The sequence below is a fragment of the Erinaceus europaeus genome, chromosome 16, assembly GCF_950295315.1.
Source record: "Erinaceus europaeus chromosome 16, mEriEur2.1, whole genome shotgun sequence".
Classification (NCBI taxonomy): domain Eukaryota; kingdom Metazoa; phylum Chordata; class Mammalia; order Eulipotyphla; family Erinaceidae; genus Erinaceus; species Erinaceus europaeus.
Window position 1 is genome coordinate 55,327,321 of NC_080177.1, and position 16,759 is coordinate 55,344,079.

General features: G+C 41.2%; 1 protein-coding gene and 1 non-coding gene across 4 annotated transcripts in view; both read left to right on the forward strand.

Moving 5' to 3' along the window:
* SCG5 (secretogranin V) overlaps positions 1-16,759 on the forward strand; it is a 65,111-nt gene that overhangs the window by 37,259 nt on the left and 11,093 nt on the right. For 2 of the 3 annotated variants that reach the window (XM_016187521.2, XM_007521715.3), the window contains exons 3-4: positions 5,887-6,036; positions 13,571-13,683. In XM_016187521.2, the coding sequence (XP_016043007.1) occupies positions 5,887-6,036; positions 13,571-13,683 (263 nt within the window). The remainder of the gene's footprint in view (positions 1-5,886; positions 6,037-13,570; positions 13,684-16,759) is intronic. The other variant, XM_016187522.2, reaches the window with a different exon arrangement.
* Positions 1,052-1,190, forward strand: LOC132533623 (small nucleolar RNA SNORA70). Its single transcript, XR_009545484.1, has one exon. It is a non-coding gene; the product is annotated as a small nucleolar RNA SNORA70 (small nucleolar RNA).

Genomic DNA, 16,759 nt, shown 5'->3' on the forward strand with positions numbered 1-16,759 from the left:
TTTGCAGAAAACTAAGAAATTTTTGCACATGTACCAATAACCATATATACTATAAACCATTATCCCCCAATAATTTTTTAAAAAAGGAAATGAAGAAATAAAAGTGTTTGACATACATATTGAAAATAGTAGATTTAACAATGAGCAATCAGATTATGGTAGATTATCTAGATAAAATATGAGTAAGATTATAAATTATATAATTTGTATAATTAAGAATGCTTAATAATTAGATCTCTTTAGGCGCCTATACGTTACATAAGTTTATCTGATTTTAAATATCCACATGGAAAATCTTCAGAAAAAAAATCCTTTTCTTTTTGAATGCAGAATATTGGCATGCTACTTGTTCTTAACACAAACAATGGAATGTAATATAAAGGCAGGTAAGACAAATCTGAGGGTAGGTTCAAGAGATAGCTCTCTGGGCAGGACCTGTGCTTTATTGTCTTTCAAGCCTGGGTTGACCCCAAGAACCATGGGCAACCACTTGACCCCTGGGACAGAGTCACAGGTGGAACAGTGCTGTAAGCCTCTCTCTCTCTCTCTCTCTCTCTCTCTCCTACCTCTCTCTCTCTCTCTCTCTCTCTCTACTCTCTCTCTCTTTCTCTCTCTCTCTCTCTCAAATAAATCTTTTAAAGAATAAAATGAGGGAGTCGGGCTGTAGCGCAGCGGGTTAAGCGCAGGGGCGCAAAGCACAAGGACCGGCATAAGGATCCCGGTTCGAACCCCGGCTCCCCACCAGCAGGGGAGTCGCTTCACAGGCGGTGAAGCAGGTCTGCAGGTGTCTATCTTTCTCTCCTCCTCTCTGTCTTCCCCTCCTCTCTCCATTTCTCTCCTATCCAACAACGACAAAAACAATAATAACTACAACAATAAAACAACAAGGGCAACAAAAGGGAATAAATAAATAAAATAAATATTAAAAAAAGAATAAAATGAAAAGGATGAAAAAAATGATCCAGTCATGATGGAATCATACACTCCTAAGGGCCCCCAGCACTAAAAAGAAAGAAAGAAAAGAAAAGAAAGAAAGAAAAAGAAATCTTTGCAGGCAATTAAGCTGACCAGCCCTCCTCCCTGGGTGGGGGGGAAAGGCTGGTATAACATGGCTACAAACAGCAGCCTCCTGGGTAGAGTCTGCAGCCTGTTGCTTGTACAGGTTGCTTTAAGGAAGCCTGGAGATAATCCTTCCCACAGAGTATTCATTTCATGCCTGACCACCTGCTGTCCCTAACCTTCGGCTCAAGACCAGTGTGTAGGGTGTCTATAGAAAGCCACAGGGCATTGTGTCCAGAATACATATTGGTCAGATAATCATGCTCATCTGCACTAACCTGAAGAACAAAGAGGCCCTGCATAGACTCAAGTTCAAGTTCCTGGCCACCAGAAGATCTGTATCTCTAAGAATAGGGGCTTCACCAAGTTTAATGCAGCTGCATTTGAATATATGGTGGCTGAAAAGCACCTTGTCCTAGATTGATGTATGGTCAAATACACCCCTAACCATGGTCCCTTGGACTAGTGGTGGGTTCTGCAGAGTCTCAGAGATGACCCTTTCTATATTCATATCAATTTTTTAAAATCATACTATGGAAAGATAGAAACAAGCTGGGGGTATGGATCAATCTGCCAATGCCCATGTCCAGCAGAGAAATAATTACAGAAGCCAGACCTTTCCCTTTCTGCACCCCATAAAGAATTTTGGTCCATACTCCTAGAGGGGTAAATGTTATGGGAAGATGATCAGAGGGCTCTGAACTCCAATTCAGTCAGAATCCAGAGAGAGAGAGAGAGAGAGAGAAAGGACACCCAGAAGTAATAAGTGTGACTTAGAAAGGAAGAGAAGGCAGGGTCATAGAAAAAAAAATGAACAAATATGTATTTGAGATTTTGGGAGAACTACTGTAATTTCCAATGGGAATGGGGACACAGAACTCTGGTGGTGGGAAAGGTGTGGAATTATACCCCTGTTATTTTATAATGTTGTAAATCAGCATTAAATCACTAATAAAATTTTTATCGCAAAGTGCAGGGACCGGCATAAGGATCCCGGTTCAAGCCCCCAGCTCCCCACCTGCAGGGGAGTCGCTTCACAAGCGGTGAAGCAGGTCTGCAGGTGTCTATCTTTCTCTCCCCCCTTTCTGGCTCCCCATCCTCTCTCCATTTCTCTCTGTCCTATCCAACAACGAACAACACCACCAACAAAAACAATAATAACTATATCTATATGAGCAAGCTAGACTTAAATTTGGAATTTGGAGTTAAAGCTCAGTTCTGGTTTATGGTGATGCAAGGGATTGGACTTGGGATCTGGGAGCTTCAGGCACGAGCGTCTGTTTGCATAAATTCCATGCCTGAGAGTGATATACTTTTTTATTTTATTTTTTTATTTATAAAAAGGAAACACTGGCAAAGCCATAGATAAGAGGGGTACAACTCTATACAATCCCCACCATCAGAACTCAGTGTCCCATCCCCTCCCTTGATAGCTTTCCTATTCTTTAAGTGATATACTTTTAAGGATAAACTCCAGTCAGACATAATAGATGGAGAATGATGTTGCCATCTAGGAGAGATCATATGACTCCCAGGACACTTGGATCTAATCATCTTCCTACTGGATATATGGATATTTCCAAGGGTGAGATTGTATCACCACAAAGGGGAACTTGTTCAGCTCACAAAGCAGAAGCAAATAAATAAGTCCAGTAGTGACAGAGGATACACCTTGACTGAACTCATTCAGGGGGATTAAATAGGATCTACTGACCAGACTCCCCTTCTCACAGAGGCAAAAGCATGAGTATTTCAGCTTGATTTTGGTTCTGACTTAATGCAAACCAAGCAGAGCACCTTTTGATTTTGATTTGGTCCCTTGTGTACAGGCTGTGTACAGATCTGTGTACAGGCTAGTTTGCATTAATGGGTGGGGAGCCTTTTGGTTCCAGGACAGTTAATAAATAAGAATTCAGGGAGTCGGATGGCAGCACAGTGGGTTAAGTGCACATGGCGCAAAGCACAAGGACTGGTGGAAGGATCCCAGTCTGAGCCCCCTGTTCCCCACCTGCAGGGGAGCCATTTCACAGGCTGTGAAGCAGGTCTGCAGATATCTATCTTCTCTCACTCTCTCTGTCTTACCCCCCTCTCAATTTCTCTCTCTCCTATCTAGTAATGATGACATCAACAATAACTACAACAGTAAAAAACAGGGCAACAAAAGGGAAAATAAATAAATAAATAAATATAAAAAAAATAAAGGCATTCATGGAAGAAATGGTCTTCTTAGTGCTGGACAAGTGAGGTCTCTGAACATTATGAAGGAAAGAGAGAGGGAGAAAGACAAAAGAGAAAAAAAAGGGAAAGAAGAAGAAAGGAAGGGCGGGATAAAGAAAAAAGGAAGGAAGGAAAGAGAGGGAGGAAGAAAGAAAGAAGGTAGGAAAGAGAGAGAGAGAGAGAAAGAAAGAAAGAAAGAAAGAGGAGAGAAAGAAAGAAAGGAAGGAAGGAAAGAAGAGAGAAAGAAGGAAGGAGGGAAGGAAGGAAGGAAGGAAGGAAGGAAGGAAGGAAGGAAGGAAGGAAGGAGCCAGCTCAGGAATTGATAAGTATCAATTTGCATGGCATAAACTGATCATATAACATACAGTGCAAATTGTATCCTGGAACTCCGAACAAGTTTTGAGTATCAGAACATGGGATACTCAAGTACTTGTTGAAGGAATGCAGTAAATGTAGAAACACCTATTTATTTAACAGCAGTTGGTGGGGATATTGGATAACTACTTCATATGCACTGATACACATAGTGTGTCAATTAAAGAGTTACTATAAAAAAATAGAAAAACCTTGTGGTCTAGGAGGTGGTGCAGTGGTAAAGCTTTGGACTCACAAGCATGAGGTCCAGAGTTCGATCCCCGGCAGCACATGTGCCAGAGTGATGTCTGGTTCTTTCTCTCTCCTCCGATCTTTCTCATAAACAAATAAAAATCTTAAAAAAAATAGCAAAACCAAACAAAATATCCAAATGTTAGTGGTAGCTCTGAAGGGGCAATAGCTTTGTAAGTTTAGAAGGACAAGAAGAAACCACAAGAACAGCAACAAATGCAATTCCTTAACTATTAAAAACTTATGTCAGGGAACTATGATAATAAACAGAATACAAAGGCAGACAACATGAGAGATGCTTGCAGGAAATGTGACAGCCAAGGACCTGCTGTCCTCATGCAAAATGTTCATACAAGATGATAAGAAACACCAAGATTCCAAGAACATAAACATGCAACTTAACAAAAAAAAAAAAAAAAGAAAGAAAGAAAGAAAAGAAAAAGAAGTTAAAATTAGAACACAAACACAGTGAAAATAGTTGGCTGAGCTGGTAATCAAAGACATTCAAAATAAAACAGCAATTGAGCTAAAAGCCTTTTAAATTAGCAAAGAAAATATAACAAGTTATTTTTATAAAGGCGAATACTGGTAAGGATGTTGTAAAAAAAAAAAGGCGTTCTCATGTTTTGTTGACAATTCTGTATACACTGATACCTCCTTTTTGGAAAACAATTTGGCAATCTAATATAAAGAGCCATAAAAATATTTCTAGCCTTTGACTTAGTAATTTGACTTCTGGGAATCTATCTTGAGGAAGAGTTATCCAAAATGTGGAAAAATTAAATCCCAAGAGTAAATTGAGAAACACTAAATGTTCCAACATAGGGGAATAATTATTATGTTGTGGGGAAGCCACTATATAAAAAACTACATGGCAGTTTGTAATTCTAGGAATAAAGATCCTACAGCCACATAGGGAGCTTGTGCTTCAGTATTAAGTGGAGAACATTTCTTTATTATTTTTACCAGAGCACTGCTGAGCTCTGGCTTATTTATGGTAGTGCTAGGGATTGAACCTGGGACTTTGGAGCCTCAGACATGAAAGTCTTTTGCATAAAACTATGCAATCTCCCCATTCCGTCCTCTTAACTGAACCATCCTTCCCTCTCTTTCTTCCTTCTTTCATTCCTTCCTTCTTTCTTTCCTTCCTTCCTTCCTTCCTTCCTTCCTTCCTTCCTTCCTTCTTCTTTTTATCATCATAATCATTATTTTACCACCACACTGCTTCTCTGCTCATCTTTGGTTTAGAGGGTGCCAGGGATTGAACCAGGGACCTAAGTCTTCAAGCATGAAAGCTTTTTTGCATGACCGTATGCTATCTCCCTGTTCCCATGACTGAATCTTCATTTATTTTAATTTATGATTAGTAGTTGGTTATAAAATTGTAAGAATAGTGTATAGTTCCACACCACACCCACCACCAAAGTCCTGTGTCCCTACGCTTCCACCTCCCAAAGAAAAACAATAGTTCTCACAAGTTTTAGAAACAGTTTGCTTGATTGTTCTTTTTTCAAGTTCATATGAATCTGATCTCTAGATTCCACCCAGTAGTTGTCACTCATCTCTTTATTTAATCTTTATGTATTTATTTGTTTTCTTTATTGGGGGGATTAATGGTTTACAATCAATAGTACAGTAGTTTGTACATGAGTAAAATTTTCAGTTTTCCACATGACAATTAAATCCCTCCCCCCACTTCTTTATTTGTTTTTAACCAGAGTACTGCTTTGCTCTGGCTTAATCCATGCTGGGGACTAAACTTGGGACTCTAGAGCCTCAGGCATGAAAGTCTTTGTGCATAAATGTGTATGCTACTCATTCTGGGTAACCCCTCCTATTACCTGAATCTTAAAACTCTTCGGGTACAGGAATTCTTTGGTTTTCTTTCCTTTCCTAGACCAGAGCCAAGTGTCTGCCTGTGTGGATGTTATGGATGTCTACATAACTGCTAGTTGGAATGAATTTCATTTCTACTCAAATGAATGACTTCTGCTTGCTTGGCAGGTGGAGCTCATGAAGGTCTTCAGCACTTGGGTCCTTTTGGCAACATACCAAACATTGTGGCCGAACTGACTGGTGACAACATCCCTAAGGACTTTAGTGAAGACCAAGGCTACCCAGACCCTCCCAACCCCTGCCCACTTGGAAAGACAGGTAATGGACCTGTTCCTGGGGTCCCATAGGCAGTGGAGACTTTGGGGGGGGATTTTTTTATTTCTTTATTGGAGAATTAATGTTTTACATTAATTAACAGTGAATACAATAGTTTGTACATGCATAACATTTCTCAGTTTTCCATATAACAATACAACCCCCACTAGGTCCTCTGTCATCCTTCTTGGACCTGTATTCTCCCCCCACCCACCTACCCCAGAGTGTTTTACTTTGGTGCAATACGCCAATGATTAAAAATTCTTATATCAGCTACAGATCTTCTGAGAAATAGGTCTTCTGTTCTGATAAACAGTGATGCATTCATAAGTAGACTGGAAAGGAACATTATTCTAGAACCTTTGTTCTGTTGTTGATTTATTGCCACATAGGACTTCCTTGCCAAGGCTTCATTTTTATAGTTTATTTATGTCTGCCTCCTCCTTCTTCTTCCTCCTCCTCCTCCTCTTCTTCTCCTCCTTTTCCTTCGCCTCTTCCTCTACCCCCTCCTCCTTCTCCTTCTCTTCCTCTATCTCCTCCTCCCCCTCCTTCCCTTCTTCCCCCTCCTTCCCCTCCTCCCCTTCCTTCTCCTTCTCCTCCTCCCCTACCTCCTCTTGCTCTTCCTCCTTCTCCTTCTCCTTCGCCTCCCCCCCTCCTTCTCCTTCTTCTTTTGCCTCAGGGTTATCACTGTGACTTGGTGCCAGCACTGTAAATCAATCCACTGCTCCTGACAGTCATTTTTTTGATTTTTATTAAATAAATTTCATTATTAGATAGGAAAGAGAGAAATTGATGGATGATAGAGAGAGAAAAACACTGGAAGACCTACTTCACTGCTTGTGAAGCATCCCTGCTGCAGGTGAGGAGCCAGGGGTTCAAGCCTGGGTCTTTTTGCGGGTCCTTGCGCTTAGTACCATGTGAGCTTAACCGGGTGTGCCACTGCCCAGCCCCCTTCTTTTTTTATTTCCTACCCATTTATTTGTTCATTTATTTTTAGTTGCTAGGACATAGACAAATTGAGAGAGGAGACAGAGGGAGATAGGGAGAAAAAAGAGACACCTGTAACACTGCTTCACCACTCATGAAGCTTACCCCTGAAGTTGGGGACCAGGGATTTGAATTCAGGCCCTTGTGCATGGCAGCATGTGTATTCAACCCAGTGCCCAGCCCCTCTTCTTCTCTCTTTATGTGATGCTTGAGAATAAGCCCTGAATATGTGGGGTACCACTGGACAGATCCCCTAGGCCAATTTTCTATTTTATACTTATTTGAACCAGAGAGGAGAGACACCACAGTACTGTTCCACTACCCATGGCCATCTGTGCCTGTGCCACTATCCCAGTGCCATCTGTGGTTGCTTCCTTGGGCTGCCAGAGTTCAAACCTAGGTACCCTTCACAGTGAGGCATGTGTTCCAGCAGGTTAGCTCTCTCCTTTACCTCCACCCACTCCTCCCCCTTTTTTTTTTCTTCTCCTGACAGTCAGCATTTCAACTTTGGCACAACTGATTATCTATCCTGAAATATTTCTTTGGAGGTTGGGAGGTGACATGAGTGAGAGAAAGAGGATCCAGTGAAGTAAAATGCTGGGTAAAGAAATTTATAACTTTTCTGGTTATCTCTGTATTAGTCCCATTATCCTGCCTCCTAAAGCTAAAGATAATGGATGGTGAGCTCACTACACTTGGTTATGAACACTTTGCCTTGGTAGTTAGGAAAAGTGACTCAAGACTGCCTATGTTCAAATCCTTTGACCATGAACGAGGTAATTAGCCACTTTTTTTTTTTTTTTTGGTCTCCAGGATTATCACTGGGGTTCGGTGCCTCCACTGCTCCTGGAGGCTATTTTCCCCCCTTTTGTTGCCCTTGTTATCATTATTGTTGTTGTCATTGCTGTCATTGTTGGACAGGGCAGAGAGAAATCGAGAGGGGGGGAAACAGTGATGGGGAGAGAAAGACAGACATCTGCAGACCTGCTTCACCACTTGTGAATCGACCCCTCTGCAGGTAGGGAGCCGGGGGCTCCAAGTGGAAACCTTAACGAGGGTCCTTGCGCTTTTGTGCCATATGCGCTTAACCACCCACCCCCATTAATTAGCCACTTTGTATCTCAGTTACCTCATCCTCAAGATAGAAGAGGGGGTCGGGGAATTAAATGAAAGTATGCTTTTTTAGTGTTACTTTTTAATTGGTGATTTAATAATGGTTTGCAGAATTATATTACAGGGGTATAGATTCATACCACACACATCCCCCACCACCACCAGAGTTCTGTGCCCGACCCATAACCACCATAATTCGCATGAAGTCTCAGAGACAACTTGGTTGCTTCCCTACCCTTCAATCTCATAAGCTTTAATTATCTATATTATATTCCTAATATGACCAAAGTCATCTGATAGCTTTCACCTCCTTACTTCACTAAGCATAATCACCTCTAATCCCATCCATTTGGCCCCAAAAGACACACTATCATCCTTTTAGATTGCGGATTAGTATTCTATGAAATATAGGATAGGGCCCATAACTTCTTTTTTAAATAATTTTTTAAAAATTTAATTTTAAAAATATTTTTATATTACAGAATTACATGTCAACAGGAGTTTGAATCCACACCATTCCTACCACCAGAGTTCTGAATCTTCACTCTCCCCACTGCAATCCACCACAGTTCCCCTAAAGTTGCAGACATGGGCCAACCATCTTCTCTATAACTGCCTGTCCACATTTATACATAGTTGCTCTTTCTTTTTCTGATTCAATCCTCTCTTCCCCTCTAAGCCACTCATATCATAGCTACCTCCATATGTCCCTCTCCTTTTCCTTCTGTCTCTCTCTGGGTGCTGATGGAGCTGGAGTGCAGAGTCCCCTTATCTTCATCCTATCACTTCTCCCCCACTGGAATATGGATTAAGGTTGTTTATCGGGAGCAGAAGGTAGGAGTTCTGGCTTTTGTAGCTGCTTCTCCGCTGAACATGGGTGTTGACAGGTCGATCCATAACCCCAGCCTGTTTCTAACTTTCCCTAGTGGTCCCATCACTTCTTTAGATAGTCATCTGTCAAAGGACATTTAGGCTACTTCCACTCCTGGGCTGTTGTGAATAATGCAGCTATGGACATAGGGGTCATATGTCCCTTTGAAGTAGTGTTTTCATGTTCTTTAGGTGGATGCCTAGGAGTGGTATTGCTGGATCATAAGGTCTTTCCATTTTTATTTGTTTAAGGACACTCCATTTATTTATTTTTGTTTATATCTAACACCATTCTCACCATTCCTTGTTAAGTATTTTGCACCATACCTAGCAGAGTCAGGACTTAGTTAATAGCATCCTGAGTATAATTAGCTTTGCTAGCACCAGAGTAATCTCTCCCCTTCTTCTTCTTCTAGCGTTTGCCCTTCTTCCGTAGCCAGTCAACAGCGTCAGGTTGAGCCTGATGTAAAGTTTCGAGACCTCCTTTGAATCTGGAGAGGTGGCAGTCGTTGACTATGTGGGTCATAGTCTGTCTGGAGCCGCAGGGGCAGTTCGGGTCGTCTCTGGCTCCCCAGCGATGGAACATAGCGGCGCACCGGCCATGGCCTGTTCGATAGCAATCTCTCCCCCAAACCTAATAACAGTAATAGTTGTTATTTATTTAATTTTTATCAGATTTTTTTTAGAGATTTTGTGTATGTATTAATGAGAAAGATTGGAGGAGAGAAAGAAAGAACCAGACATCACTCTGGTACATGTGCTTCCAGGGACTGAACTCAGGACCTCATGCTTGAGAATCTAATGCTTTATCCACTGCACCACCTCCCAGACCACATAATTGTTATTTATTACTTCTACTTTCCATATATGGAAACTGAGGCATAAAGAGTAATTTCTCAGGGTAACCTATGTAGCAAGTAGTGGAACCAAGACTCAAGCCAGGCTGACCTGGTCCAGGATGGTGTTTTCAGCCACTGTGACACTGTTTATAACCTTGTTGTGAAAATGGTGCCAATACTGATTCCCCCTCCCCCAGCTTTTCTGAAGCACCATGCAGATCCTCTCTGAAACACAGCCCTCTTTTCATTTAGGGAGAGGAGTCTGTTTCTCAAAAGGTACAGACAGAGCCTTCCTCCAGGAATGAAACCACCCAGGTAGCTGCATAATGTTGGGAAGCTGGCCCAGGGCTTAGTACTGCACAGAGTCAACCACTCCAGGCACATTTTACTTGTCTGTAGGCTTTTGTCTGGGAATGAAGAAAGACCAGCTCCGGACTTACAGAGCAGCAGTCTCTACGGGGATTGATTAAATTGATTAAATGCCATGGAGTGAAGTGGATCTTAGAGTTTGGCTCCAGGACCATTAACATTACTGAAAACTTGACAAAGTAAATTTTTAGACTTTACCCCAGATCTAGTGAATCAGAAACTTGGGGCTAGGACCCAGAAATCTGTATTTTAATATGCCTTCCTATGATCCTGATACACATTGGTGGTTGAGGAGCACCATTATATCCAATAGAAAGAACCAGAGCTGAGGAGATAGCATATGATCATGCAAAAAGACTTTCATCTGGAAGCACCAGAAGTCTCAGGTTCAATTCCCAGTACCACTATAAACCATGCTCTGGTTTTAATACAATGAAAGAGGAGGAGGAAGAAGAGAAACAGAATTTGAGCCAAGAGCTCTGAATTTTAGTTTTCTTTCTATCTTTCTTTCTTTTTCCAGACATGGGAGATAGCAAAATGGTTATGTAAGCAGACTGTGATGCCTGAGACTACCAGGTCTCAGGTTCAGTCCTCTGAACCATCATAAGCCATAGCTGAGCTGAGTACTCTAGAGGAATAATAATAATAATAATAATAATAACAATTTTCCACCAGGCTTATTGCTGGGGTTCAGTGTCTGTACTATAAATCCACTGCTCCTGGTAGCCATATTTTCTTTTCTTTTTTTAATTTGGTATCACAGAGAGAAATTGGGAGATGAGGGGGAGATACACATGGGAAAAAAAGAGATTCCTGCAGCCCTATTTCACAACTTCTGAAGCTTTCCCCCCGTAGGTGGGAAGTCAGTGTTTGAACCCAGATATTTTCACATGGTGATCTATGCACTCAACTGGGTGTGACGCCCAGATCTCTCTGAGTTTTATTCTTAAAGTACAGTATGACACTTTGTTTTCCTGGACCTCAGACTCTTCATTTGCAGACTGAAGACCTAGTTAGTAATTACAATTGGTGGGTGAAGAAAGTAAATGAATAATTCAGTGAAAAGTGGGGAGTTACATTAAAGCCCCATGAGGGCTCTATTCCCAATACTGATGATTTCTACACTAGCTTCATGTATCTAAGAGCTGAGAGAGGAATGCTCAGAACTGCTGGAAGACTTCAGAGCAGTCACAGGAGACTATAGACTACCTGCGCAAGTGTATTAAACCCCACCTAGCATTGACTTTAAAGCCCCATTATTCCTTTAGAAAGAAAGCAAGCATTTTCTCTTCCCAGCCTATCCAGAAATCCAAAGTCCCTTTACATTGTTGTGTAAAATACATTATAGACATTTAAGGGAGTAGGGCGGTGGCGCAGCGGGTTAAGTGCATGTGGCGCAAAGCAAAGCACAAGGACCAGAGTAAGGATCCCGGTTTGAGCCTCCAGCTCCCCACCTGCAGGGGAGTCGCTTCACAAGCAGCATGCAGGTCTGCAGGTGTCTATCTTTCTCTCCTCCTATCTGTCTTCCCCTCCTTTCTCCATTTCTCTCTGTCCTATCCAATAACAACGACATCAATAACCACAACAATGTTAAACAACAAGGGCAACAAAAGGAAAAATAAATAAAATTTTAAAAAATGAAAAAAAGAGTAAAAAAAAGACATTTAAAACTACTGTTTTCAAAGCATTATTTTTGGCAATGATAGGATTTAGGTTAAAATAACAGCCAAAGAGAGAGGCATTTTCTTGGGTTTGAATGGGAGACATGCTTATTTCAAAGAGAAGTCATAGTGTAAACTGTCATTGAAAAGGAGATGGTGGAGGGACTGGGCACTGGAGCACTGGTACAGTGCACAAACAGCTATGTGTGAGGACCCAGCTTCAAACCCCCAGTCTGCAAGGGGAAAACTTCATGAATAATGGAGCAGTGCTGTGGATCTCTCTCTGTCTTCTCTACCTATATCACTCTGTCTCTACCGTAATTTAAATAAATAAATGAAACACAGATGGTGGGAAGGGCACAGTGTAGACCTATTGTATCCAAACTTCTCTACATATAATCATCTGTCTTCTTCATTGTCACATTGCAAAGGTATTTGATTGTCCCCATCTCATGGATGAACATGTGAAGGTAAAGATACTAAGTTGGTTTTCCCAAAGAGCTCAACCCACCTGTCACTTATGAGCCAGGATTTAAGCCCTGAACCCTTATCTCTCTCACTCTGCACTTATCCTTTTAGCTACTACGGGGCACACCATCAAAAGCTGTCTGGTGACTGTGGTTATTCTTAGATATAATGAACTTTCTTCAAGAAGCAGAAAGTATTATTAAAGAGTCCACACACAAGAGAAAACAGTCATGTAGAATGTAGGTATACTGATTAAGGAAACATTTGCAGTTATAACAAGTGAAAAAAAAATCATAGTAATGACATAGGAGAGTTTTATTTCTCATTGGGATGAAGTCCTGCCAGAGGTGGGTGAAGGTATGCTGGGGATGAATTATTCAGCAACTTAGACCTGCCACCTTTCACTTTTACACCTGACATTCACAGTTGTCCTGGTTGGCAACATACAGCAACCAGCCAAGCAACTGATGGGTGGTGATGGAGGGAGTAGAGATTTATCCTGTGGGCTGAGTTTTGTGTCCTTGTCTTAAACTCAGACTGAGAGAGAGAAAAAAACAAACAAACAAACAAAAACCTGAGTTGAAGATTGAGAGGTGTTAAGCTCCAATTTCTTTTCTTCTGGGGGTCTAATAACTGCACTACTGTCCAAGATGGTACAGGTTGTCAGCACTGCACTGCCCACCCAGAGCTCTGGATTTGACTGTGTCTTCCAATCCACTCCCCTGTTTTCCCCAACCATATGTGCAGGCACCCACCTGAGGCTGTAGATTTTTTCAGCTATATATTATGTGTCCAATTCAATCTCTTGTTGTGTTCAATAGTTGCTTTTGGGAGAGTGTAGGTCGTATCTCGGCGACTCCATAAACCTCGCCTCTTGGAAGTCCAAGAATTATCTAGGGGATTTTATGGGCTGGGCCTAGAAGTATAAACCATCACTTCTATGTTCTATTCCATATGCTAAACTCAGCATAAGACTCCACCAGATTTCAGAGGGAGGCTGAAAAAGGCGAAGGAAGAAGTTAGTCAGTCTCTCTCAGGGGTAGAAGGAAGACTGGGAGTCTACGGTGAACAGTTCCATCCAACAGGGAGACTTGAACCCCTGAGGGAAAGTGATGTATAGTGACCATTGTGAATACTAGCCTATAGATGTCTGCTTGTTTGTAGTAAATTAATTCTTAGGATAACAATAGTTGCCTTGGCCATTCCTCAGAAATCTTTTGCTGTTTGCAGTAGATGACGGATGTCTAGAAAACACCCCGGACACAGCAGAGTTCAGTAGAGAATTCCAGTTGCATCAGCACCTTTTTGATCCAGAACACGACTACCCAGGCTTGGGCAAGTGGGTAAGTCTAGTCTGAATTTCTAGTAGACTTCACACTCTGGAACTCACTCTGAAGGGTCCTGATGGTAGGGGTGAGAAATATGAGTGAGGGGAGAGAAAAAAAGGGAGAAAAATTATTAAAAAGTAAGTTTTCAGAACTTATTGAACTACAAGGGACTTAAAGTAATTACCAAACCAAACCACACTCATGATGTGTCTGGGATGCAGTGACCTGAATGAATCTTACCAGCTCTATTACCCAAACTCTTCTACTCAGAGGTCTTCCACACTCATCCTAAAGCCTTATCAGTCACCAGTATTTCACTTTCTTATAGGATGTATTTGATTTTTGTTGTTGTTATCACCAGGATTCACCACTCGGACTGAAAAAATATATATCATAGTACTTACTCTTTCTCCAATGGAGTAGAGGCCAGGTTCAAGCCTGGGTCATGCACATAGCAAAGCTGTACACTATCCAAGTGAGATATTTTTGACAGCCCTTGGTTTTTAAAAATATTTGATTTATCAATAAAGGATTTATTTTATTGGATAGAGACAGAGATAAAGGGAGGAAAGGGAGATGAAGAGAGAGACAGAGGGAGATATATATGGAGAGAGAGAGAGATGGGAGTTGGAGAGGGAGAGCTATCTGTAGCACAGCTTACTGCTCATGAAGCTTCTCCCTGCAAGCAGGGAACAAGGACTTGAACACAGGTCTGTGAGCATGGTAAGATGTGCACTCAAGGATACTGAGAAAATCCGCAAATTTTATTTCCAGACTAAGGAAGATAGTCTCTGTAGTGCAAAGAGCAAAAGATGTCCAAGCATACTAACATGCTAGACTACTTTGTGGATGGAAAAAAAAATTCCCCCACTGCATAGCAGTGAACTTGCTGTCAATACCCAACAGAACACTATAACTGTCAGTTAAGGAATTTGTTTATAAGGACTTGGAAAGAGAAATCATGGCCACTTGGCATCAATTTGTTGAGAAGTTGTGTCAATCTAACAGTATTTTGCTGGCCAGCAGTATTCTCTTTACTTGCCAGCTTGCTGAAAGAAATGAATTGAGCATGGTGCATTTGGACTCTTATGAGGTCTTCCATGATCTCTTATTGATAGAGTTCCTAGACTAGAGAACATTACCCAAAGGGAGCTAAAGTGTTTGTTCTCTTGGGGAGGGAGATTCCTTTTTGGTCCTTGCATGTCTTAGCACTACTTCACTCCACATTTTTATAAATTCCTGAAAAAAATATATAGAACTTATACTTATCAGATTCTCCAAGGATGACACAAAATTGGTAGGGAAAGCCCTAGAAGACAGAGTTGGGATTCAAGAAGTTCCTGGCAGGCTGGGACAAGAAGTCAAACAGGATCACAGTTACATGGGGATGTATCTGTGTTCCTGGGGTTGGGTCAAAATGCTGAAACCATGTGAAGAAAATGGGAAAATACTAAGGAGTATGAATTCACATAAAAGGAGGGGGGCAATGCAGCTATGGATTTGAATGCATGGGTGAATGAAAGGGAAACTTTCTAATAGCCTAAGTCTTTCTAGAACTAGTGATCCTTTCTCAGCTTACCTTGCTTCCTAATTTTCAAGGACTATGGTAGCCTCAGAGCAAAACTCTCTCCTGCATTTTATATGGTTTCTGAGAAACATGCCCCCCTCCTCACTAGTGAGCACACTTGTTTGTCCACCATTTTGCATCAACACTGTACTGAGTAGCTTCATTTCATCTATAAATTTTCCATCTAAAAACAAGTCCAAAACAATAAGTTCATTTCATTTTCTCCAATATGTATCACTCTATTTTTCTTTAATTTTTTAAAATTTATTCATATGAGGGGAGAGAAGCCTACAGTACTGCTTCACCCTTTTTCAAGCTTCCCTTTGCAGGTAGGGACTGGGGGTTTGAACCTAGGTCCTTTTTTTTTCTTTCTTTATCAGGGAATTAATGGTTTACAGTTGACAGTAAAGTATAATAGTTTGTACACATGTAACATTTCCCCATTTACTACGTAACTGTTCAACTTCCATTAGGTCCTCCCCTGTCATTATGTTCCAGGACCTGAACCCTTCCCCACACTAGAGTCTTTACTTTGGTTGCAATACACCAACTGCAGTCCAAGTTCTGCTTAGTATTTTCCCTTCTGATCTTCTTTTTCAACTTCTGTCTGTGCATGAGATCATCCCACATTCATCCTTTTGTTTCTGTAATATCTCACTTAACATGATATCTTCAAGCTCTATCCAAGATGGGGTGAAGATGAATTCACCAGTTTTAATAGCTGAATAGTATTCCATTGTGTATACATACCACAACTTGCTCAGCCACTCATCTGTTGTTGGACACCTGAGTTGCTTCCAGGTTTTGACTATTACAAATTGTGCTACTATGAACATAGGTATACACACATCTTTTTGGATGGGTATGTTTGGCTCCTTAGGATATGTCCCCAGGAGAGGAATTGTAGGGTCATAGGGTAGGTCCACTTCTAGCCTTCTGAGAGTTCTCCAGAATTCTCTCCACAGAGGTTGGACCAATTTACATTCCCATCATCAGTGTAGGAGGTGAACCCAGGTCTTTGAGCATGGTAGCATGTGCACTCTACCAGATGTACCACTTCCCAGCCCTATTTCTCTCTCTTTTTTTTATCAGCAACTTTTACCTTTATTTATTTATTGTTGGATACAGACAAATTGAGAGGATCAAGGGAGATAGAGAGGGGTAGAGACACAAAATAGACACCTATAGCCCTGCTTCACCACTCTTAAAGGTTTCTCTTTGCAGGTGGGGACCAGGGGCTTGAGCCTGGGTCCTTGCGCATTGTAATGTGTGTGCTTAACTAGGTGTGCCACCACCTGGCTTCATCAACAATTCCTGAAAGGAGAACTGAACCTTTTTGAAGTCTTTATTTTATATGTACGTATAATCATATCTATACATATATGTGCGCACATTTATATGTAATTTATATATAAATCCTTTTATTTTACATAACACATGTGAGACCTCAACACTTCCATGCTACTTTTTTTTTTTATTTAGAGATAGAGCGAGTTTGCAGCCACATCACCCTGAACACACCCT